The following is an 8375-nucleotide window of genomic DNA, read 5'->3' on the forward strand; positions in this document are numbered from 1 at the left end:
GCGGCCCTCAGCCAGCTGGGCGTTGTCGTTGGTATGAAGAAGAAAGAGGAGTCCAAATTTAATTTGTTGTTCGTCGTGGTGGGGCGCTGAACACTCACCGGTCGGATGGGACGGATATGACTGGCAGGTGGCATCCATCGCCTGGGCGGCCCCGGGCCCCAGGACGGCGGCGCGGCGGGAGACGGCGACCCTGGCGGCGGCGGCGTGGTGCAGGAGCGGGTGGCCCACCTGGTGCCGTGGCCGCAGCTGCCCCACCAGTCCACGCTGCCCCCGCTGCCGACGCACCTGGGCGTGGCCGGCACCCTGGCCGAGCTGCGGCAGCTGTCCGAGCACGAGGCCTCTCTCCTCGACCTGGAGGGTGAGGCCGCCAGAAGATCGCACCGCAGACACCACGCAGACGCCTCGTCGTGAGACTTTCAACATAATTTTATTTTCTGTGCAGATTCGGGAGATATGCGAGATAAGTCCCTGAGGGACTCCTCGGCTGTCAATGACAAACCGTTCCGGTCGCAGATTCAGGTAGGTGTGGGTGGGGAGGCCGTTCCGCAGCGACCAAGCCGCGACGCGACCGTGAAATATGTTTGTTGACTTTGTCCCGCCGCCCGTGTCGACAGGTGCGGCTGCGGCACCCGCAGGTCCCCCCGGGGCCCGGCGGTGGCTCCCTCCGCGGCCCCCGGCTCGTCGCGGCCGCCTCCCCGCCGACGGGGCGGCGCGAGGCCGCCACCAACTCGCTGCCCCTCAGGGGGCGGCAGCTCTGCGCCCAGGCCGCCGCCGCCCCCGGGCCCGCCCCCGTTCCGCTGCAGGGCCCGCGGCCCAGGCTCCTCGGCCCTGCGCTGCAGCCCCACGTCATCCCCGGCTACCACGTGAGTACTCGTCCTGAGCTCGCCGCCACGCGGCCGCTCGGCCCCCTTCTCACTTGACGCTCTTCTTGCAGACGGGCACGCTGCGGAGGCCCAGCACGCCGTTCCCGGTCGGCATGCTGCGCGCGCCCGGGCCGCCCATGGGGCCGTTGGCGCCCCTCAACCCCGGCCCCCGCGCCGCCGCCGCGACGCACGCGCTGTCCGGGGCCGACCTGCCCGTGGTCACCATGCCCATGCCCCTCGCCGTCGTGACCAACGGCCGCCCCGTGCCCATGAGCGCGGGGGCGCTCGCCGAGTCCTGCGGGGACGCTACCCCGGCCTTGTCGCTGGCGGCGCCGGTAAGCTCGACTCTTCGCTACTGTTCCTATGCCTCGGCTGCTAATTCGATGTTCGCGACGGAATGGCAAATTTATTTTTATGGAGAAGGTAAAATTCACATTAGCCGGACTAACGATGTAGGCGCCGTCACAACATCTTTTGTCTCTCGCCCAGCTGCCCGGCTCTTCGTATTGGATGGCTTCTCACTGTTGTCGGCCCTTGTGTCTAACCCCCCGCCAGGTTCCCTCGCTGGTGGTGGCGACATCGGCCCCCTCCGAGGCGGCGGGCCCCCCTCCCCCCTCGGCGGCCGTGCCGTCCACGCCCCTGCCCGCCCCCGGCGCGGGCCCCAAGCACGGCGGCATTCAGGCCCAGGACTCCCTGGGGTCCGCGTCGAGCGTCTGCGTCGACCCGTCGGAGCGCGGCGCCGTGGAACCGGGGCCGCGGACGGAGCGCAGTCAGACCATGGAGTCGCGGCTGGAGGTGAACACGTGTGTGGAGCTGTACTAACCCCTGCGCAACGGCCGGCCCTCTAACAACGCGTCCGCCTGCTTGCGCTTGCCATGAGGCTTGCCGTACCGACTCGAGAGATGGATTGAGATTGATCCCGGTGTGCCCGCCCCGCCCCCTGCAGGCGCCCAGCAGCCTCCGCTCGCTGCCGGCCAGCCCCGCCGCCTCCCCCGCGCCGTCGCGCCGCGCGCCCCACGGCAAGCGGCTCCTGAGGAAGCAGAGCTCGGCGCAGAGCCTGGAGGAGCCGGCGACCAACGGCAACGCGCTCGCCCCCTCGCCGTCCTCTCGCAGGCGCACGGCCAAGCAGAAGGCGCACGGTACGTGTCTCTTCAAGTCATCAACGTAGTGTTTGTTCGAAAGTCTCATCTGTGTACACCAGACTTCATTTTTGCTGCGACTTTTTATTACTTTAAAAGGAATGATGTAATCTAGTTGAACAAATAATACAGTAACTGCAGTTTACAGACATCTTTCATACTCTGTAATATTTCTTTTCTTTACTTAATGTCGGTGATCTCAGTTGTTACATCCGAAATGTATTCGAGTGGTTGACCCCACGGCATCCTTTGTGATTGAGTTTTGTCCCCCAGCAGCACAGGGTGAGCCAGGCACCCCTGGGGCCGTCTCCACCAGTGGCTCGACGGCCACCCCCGGGACGCCCTCCAAGCACCCCGGCCAGGCGGGCAGGCCGCACGCGGCCGACGTGTCGCAGTCGTCGTCCTCGGGCCAAGAGTCGCCCAACAAGTCGGAGCGCAGGCGCCGGGTGTCCATCCTGAGCCGGAAGCCTCGGCGGGCGCCCTCCCCGACCGACGCCATCCTGCCGGCCGACCACACGACCACGGCGTCGGAGAGGGAGCGCACCAACAGCGCCTCCTCCAGGGACTCGCGCGTGTCGGCGTGGAGGGCGACGGGGAGGCGGCGGCTGTCCTCCATCCGGAGGGACAACAGCACGGAGCGCGAGTCGGGAAAGGTCCCGTGGTGCGGCTGCTGGGGCAACGGCTGCCTCTGAGACGACGCCGCCGACAACCGATCCTCTGGGACCTCGGCGGGGGCCTCTGGGATGTCTGGCGCTTCCGATGACGCCTCGTCCATGGCGGGGTCCACATCGTCGTCGTCGTCCTGGGGGCCCCGGGCCCGGGCCTGGGCCCAACGCATGAGTCTGTCCCCGGCGCGCCAGGACAGCACAGCCTCGGGCAGCGTGCCGTGGTGCGGGTGCTGGGGCAACGGGCTCTTCTGACGCCAGGAGGGCCAGAGACCTGTTCCCCTGCTGCCCGTCGCCGTGCTTCTTGTAAGCTGCTTGTCTTTCATGGGAGCCCTCCGCCCCTGCCCCCCTGGGGGTCGGGGCGGCGGGCGCACACACGCGCATCGCCACGGAGTGTGGTTGCCGAGGCCCTGCTGCTGTCCTGGGCCGGACTGGCCAGGCTCTCACCGGGAGGTGGAGACGGCCTTGCCGGGGGCGGCCAAAGTTGGTGAAAGGGTGAGCGGCGCACTGCAGCGGGCCGTCGGGCCTCGCCCTGCCAGTGCGCTGCTCACCGGAGCGGTTGCCGGCGCTGCGAGTGTGTGCGAACGTTTGGGCCACTTACATTCTTATTCCGTGGCTTCGTTCGTAAGCTCCCAGTGAGCATCATGAACTCTTTTCTTATCTAGTCTGTTAGTGCCATGTACAGTACAACTCTTTCTTCTTAACTACTCACTGCGCCTGCCTCTGGTGCACGATCGTACCTGATTATTAGTATCGCTGTGTATACGGCTTTTCTACTCGCAACTTATATTACGCATCAGAAATAATGTGATAATATAATATTTTTGTACTTTTCTTCACTGACATCTTTACCTTTTCACCTAAATGTATTAATTCTAGTCGGAAAAATTGTAGAAATTAAGGTAGTGCAAATTATATTTCAGGAAAAGGGAAACGTGTTCCAAAGACGTTCAAATCTTCTACACTAGTATGTCACACTGTTACCAGAACATAACAAATGCCACTATAGGTAGATTATTTGCTTCATTTTGAGTAACCTTTTGCATTTATGATTGACTTCTTTAAATTTGCATTCCATTTTATATAAGAAAACAGTATAACAAAAACGTGTTATGTGCCCTTCATTGCGCCGGTTGCGAGACCGGATGCTTCAATTGTTATGCGGCTCAGCGTCTTTTCGTATGGAATGAATTAAACCATATTACTTGCCAAATACGTGTTTTATTGTGAGCTGTCTGTCACAACCTGCTCCTGAAGCACTGAAGTTCAAAGTAGCTCTGCGTCCCCGTTCCTGCCTGTCTCTCGAACAGGTCGATGCTATCCCCGTTCTCGGAGACTCTAGGCCGCTCGACGTCTCTCCCATCGTCTGTTCGGCTCTATCCCGCGCCTCCCGGCTCTTTGTCTCAGTGGTCGCGGGGTATCTCTCTACATTTGCTATAGTCCGTTTTTCTCAACTTCATTCGGCAAATTAAGGGGGCTCGGCGCCTGCGAGACTCGGGGTAGGCTACACGGCAGTACACGCACACATTGCACGCAAGATGTTGCCTACATACCAGGCGCTATGAGAGCGGACAGAGACAGAGTTACCATAGCGACGCGTTAGTTGTGACAGCAGAATTTTGCTTCCCATGGCAAATTCTTTGATCCTGCAACTAAAATTGTTTGTTATGTCCATGTTAACTAAATCGTTAGTTGTGAGGGCAAATTCTTTTTTTCCGTGTTGCGTGTACATGGTCGAAAGTTGGTTTTACTGTGCTTTCTCTATACCATGCCGCAAGCGAGGGGGCAACAACTTCGATTTAGGATGTACACAAGATTACGTAATTACAGGGACTACACGTGAATTTTGAGGAATTACACATGAATTTTGTTGAATTTCTGGCTCTAAAACCATTAAATATTTAGACTGTAAGGTGAAATTTAGTGATAATGGCATAAAATTTGGTCAAGTATTACACAAGAATATAGGACAATACATAAGGATTACATAGGGATTACACCCTCATCTGTACACAGGATTACGCGAGTGGTGTCCCCTTCGGCCGCTAGTCCGCTGAATTGCAAGATAGCGAGTAACAAACAGCCATAAACAAATGACAGCAATATACGAGAGAAAATTCGGACACAGACATATTTCCTTAAATTTGTATCATCTGGTTTCACAATACGTCCCTCGACGTAGCTCTTTTTTTTCTTTCTTTGAAGCCTGTTTCTCTTTGAAGTACATTTTCCCCAAATTTTAGCATATCGACGAGGTCGGAGAAAAATAGGTCGGACAAAACCGAGGTCGGACAGCACTTTTGGGGATTTTCGAAAAATTACCAGGTCGCAGAAAAATAGGTCGGGCAATCTAAATACACCCCGTTCACGCTACTGCCGACTGCCGTTCACGTCTAGTACATTGGCATATCAAAAACGATCAAAAGTGTTCGTACGGTTTAAAAGTACGGATTTACTGTATCTTTCCTTTTTTTGGTATACGGTAGACCCGTATTTTGCTACGGTCTGCAGAAGTCGCTCCTTCACGAAGGCACTTTTGTAAAGTAAGAACCGTAGTAAATCTCTATGTTTAGCACGCAGACCGCAGCCGCGATAGATATGGCGTAGGCGATGAAAACAGGTGACATTTGGCTTATTCCAAAAGGTTTTACCCGCCTTTGGGAGTCATACTGAAATCACAAACACCATACAGGGAACATGATTGTACTACAGAATCAGTTCAACTCCAATATTGACCTACCTCCTGCATCGTGTTAGAGTCGCCCTCCTCCTGTTGTCTCCAGTGCGAGAGTAGGCCGACCTCCTCGAGGAGGAGCACGGTGTCGCGCAGGGAGGCCTCGAGCGGCGAGCCGCGGCGCAGCAGGAAGGGGAACACGTTCATCGTGGACATGCAGTGGTGCTGCATCACGTGAAGCCCCCGGTGCCTGCCTACATGGAAGCTAAACCATTAGCTATGGAGGACAGGGTAACTTATTCTATAGCTATGACGCAAAAAATTATTGCTGTGTAGTTAAAAAATATAGCTAAGCTCGTATAGCTATATGTAGCAAAACATAGCTGATGTTTTATCCCCCAATAGCTATAGCTATTTATTGATACATAGTTCGTTATCCCGTATTCAGCTATTGGTGTTGCTGCACAAATAATCATTTTTTACCGCTTATTTCGATGCTCACCTGACGGCGCTCTCGCGAGCAGGACGAGCCAGTCGCGTCTGTCGACCACGGCCATGGTAGCGTTGGCTAGGTAGTCGTCCAGGTAAAACTCAGGGATTTCTCTCGCTCTCCGGAAAAGCTTGGCGTAGGCGGGGATGAACGTTGCCGTGTTTCTCATGTGCTCCAGAGGGGATACGTATCCGCCTGATTTTAAGGTAATTATTATAATCTAATCCCGCTTCTTCAAAAAGATCAAAAAAGCCAAACGAAACACCCCAACTTGAGCCTGACCCACGGGGATGTTGGAGTCGGCCAGCTCCTGCACGGACTTGACGGGGCGCGCGCCGACGGGGGCGGCCACGAGGCTGTGCAGCGCCGCGGTGTAGGCGGTGGTGAGCACGATGCCGACGTACACCCAGGAGCTGAGAAAGACGCGGCCCGCGGCCCCGCGCGTCTTGTGGTGCACCGGGAGGCCCACCAGAGTGGCCGTCACCAAAGCAACCGCGGTCCGGTCTGAAATGATAAAAACAAAACAGAAAGACAACACTTCTCAACTCTGCACTCGTGTGGTACAGCGGACACAACAGTCTGCCTTACATATTTCCACGCGCCGTCCGCTCTTGTCGAGGTTGGGGTCAAAGGCAGGCTCGTATTCCATGAGGAGCGCCGCCGCGTACCAGGCCACGATGAGGGACGCTCCCACCAGGGCCCACGTCTCGGGGGTGAACTCTGCGGTCAGTCTGGGGATGTCTCGTTATTATTACACAGTGAAAAATAAGTCGTACGTTTACGGGAAAATTTTCTATGATTTGTGTCGTAAAATTACAATTTGAGCTTGTAAATTTACAAGCAATTTTACTTGGAATTTAACCACAAGCAAAAATATGCTTTCGCAAATTTTCAAATTGTGTTGTACATAAAATTTACAACAAATATGTTGTAAATTTTCTGGGATGTTTTTCAGAGTACAGAGTAAAATACAAGGCAAAACTACTCGCGTTTACCTCCAAAAGAGGGCGGGCTGCACGCCGAAAGCGGCAGGCACCGCCCACGTGTAGCACCACACGGTGTACGAGACGGGCACCGTCACGTTCTGGGAGAGGTACCACTCGTTGAACGCCCCTGGGAACAACGCCACGTCCACGGCGCCCTCGCGCACCTGATGCTTCAGGCCCTTGTTCCACTGGTTTGGCCACGGGCCCAGCGAGAGCTGCACTCGGAACACCACCACCGTTAGGAGAAATATGCAGCCGAATGGCGCGACCGAGGTGGTGGTGGTACTAACAACCGACCTTTGCGGTGAAGTTGAGGCGCTGCTCGCAGGCACGAAGTAAGGAAGCGCCGACACCCCATAGGTTGTAGCCCCCGCCGTGCGTCGAGTAGTTGAGGTAGCCTACGATCATATTTTCAACGATAGTGGATGAAACAAGAATAGGGCAAAATTTCGAGGTCACAATGTTGTAGGCCTAAAAAACAGATCCGGGCGACCGCGCAGAACTCACCGGGGAAATTCATGAAGCCGACCCGCAGCGGACACCCGAAGTGGTGCAGTCTGCGCAGCGCCCGCGCGCCCGCCGGCCCGGCCTCCAGCGGGAAGGCGCTGCGCCGCTGCTGCTCCACGCCATGCACCCCGAGGAGGCCATGGCCCCAGAGCCGCAGGCCAGTGTCGGGCCGCCACCGGCCCACCAGCCGGGCGGACGAGTCGTTGCAGCCTGGCACAGCCAGCGGGGCGCAGCATCAGGCGCCTGCAGACTGCCGCGTAGGCAACCCCGGCTGCTTCCATGTCCAGAGTTGCCTACTTGGGAGGCTGCAGGCGGCTGAGCAAAGCAAGTCCCAGAGAAACTCGATGGAAAAGTTTTGAGGGCTGTTCAGAAAACTTATGCACAATCAAAGGGGTAAGTAAATATTCAAAAAACAATGTCTAGTACGTGGGTAGAAGGGCCAGTAGGCATGCACGTCGTTGCAGAACGCGCACTCCAGGGGCCGGCTCACGACCACCACGTTCAGGTGCGAAGTCATGGTCCACACGGCGAGGAACACGTCGTCCACGGCGCCCGGGGCGGCCGGCCGCGGAAGCACGAGCACGAACCGGGACAGCGGCCAGCGCGAGTAGACGCGGAAGAGGGACTCTGCGACGGAAACTCTCTCATCAGCCCCAAACGTCACATCGCGACGTAGGGATTTTGAAGTCCGAAACTTATCCGGAAAAATCGGAAACTTGAAATATTTCCAGAGACTGGAAAGAAATGAAAACTTTTCAGGAAGAAATTACGGGATTAAAATTACCGCCGAGAGCAGCGCGGATGCCCTTAGCGTCGTCGCGATCTAGCAGGATGACGTTCAAGTCGCAGCGCTCCGCACCATAACCCCGCGAATCAACCGGAAGGCTCCCGAACGGGAAGAAGGCCACCGGGTAGGCCAAGACTTGCTCGCCCAACGTGCCGTTTGAAGTCGTGTCAGGGCTACAGACGAAAACAATTAGTTGTTCAAGTTCATTCTAGCGTTTTCGAAACATGTTTTGTTCTCCATAGTTGATGGCACATCATATGGAAC

At 56.8% G+C, this 8375-nt stretch overlaps 2 protein-coding genes across 9 annotated transcripts in view; one reads left to right on the forward strand and one right to left on the reverse strand.

Annotated features, from left to right (window-relative positions):
* The first annotated feature begins 6 nt into the window (after nucleotides 1–6).
* On the forward strand, nucleotides 7–3880 carry LOC113205687 (nascent polypeptide-associated complex subunit alpha, muscle-specific form-like). Its single transcript, XM_052270865.1, has 8 exons — nucleotides 7–31; nucleotides 128–358; nucleotides 443–519; nucleotides 615–863; nucleotides 935–1198; nucleotides 1419–1658; nucleotides 1810–2002; nucleotides 2276–3880. The coding sequence occupies exons 3-8, from the start codon at nucleotides 454–456 to the stop codon at nucleotides 2692–2694; spliced, it is 1431 nt and encodes a 476-aa protein (XP_052126825.1). The 5' UTR covers nucleotides 7–31; nucleotides 128–358; nucleotides 443–453; the 3' UTR covers nucleotides 2695–3880.
* LOC113205679 (uncharacterized) overlaps nucleotides 3869–8375 on the reverse strand; it is a 23719-nt gene continuing 19212 nt past the window's right edge. For 4 of the 8 annotated variants that reach the window (XM_052270861.1, XM_052270858.1, XM_052270863.1 and 1 more), the window contains 7 exons: nucleotides 7115–7215; nucleotides 6827–7032; nucleotides 6420–6562; nucleotides 6114–6335; nucleotides 5844–6026; nucleotides 5408–5595; nucleotides 3869–5336 (listed from right to left, as the gene is read on the reverse strand). In XM_052270861.1, coding sequence (XP_052126821.1) covers nucleotides 5190–5336; nucleotides 5408–5595; nucleotides 5844–6026; nucleotides 6114–6335; nucleotides 6420–6562; nucleotides 6827–7032; nucleotides 7115–7215 — 1190 coding nt within the window. In that variant the 3' untranslated portion in view covers nucleotides 3869–5189. Of the gene's footprint in view, nucleotides 5337–5407; nucleotides 5596–5843; nucleotides 6027–6113; nucleotides 6336–6419; nucleotides 6563–6826; nucleotides 7033–7114; nucleotides 7216–7324; nucleotides 7535–7750; nucleotides 7952–8108; nucleotides 8285–8375 lie in introns of all 8 variants that reach the window. The other 4 variants (XM_052270859.1, XM_052270857.1, XM_052270860.1 and 1 more) reach the window with 3 other exon arrangements.

This window comes from Frankliniella occidentalis, unplaced genomic scaffold (assembly GCF_000697945.3).
Source record: "Frankliniella occidentalis isolate FOCC.00 unplaced genomic scaffold, Focc_3.1 Scaffold142, whole genome shotgun sequence".
In the NCBI taxonomy this organism is placed as follows: domain Eukaryota; kingdom Metazoa; phylum Arthropoda; class Insecta; order Thysanoptera; family Thripidae; genus Frankliniella; species Frankliniella occidentalis.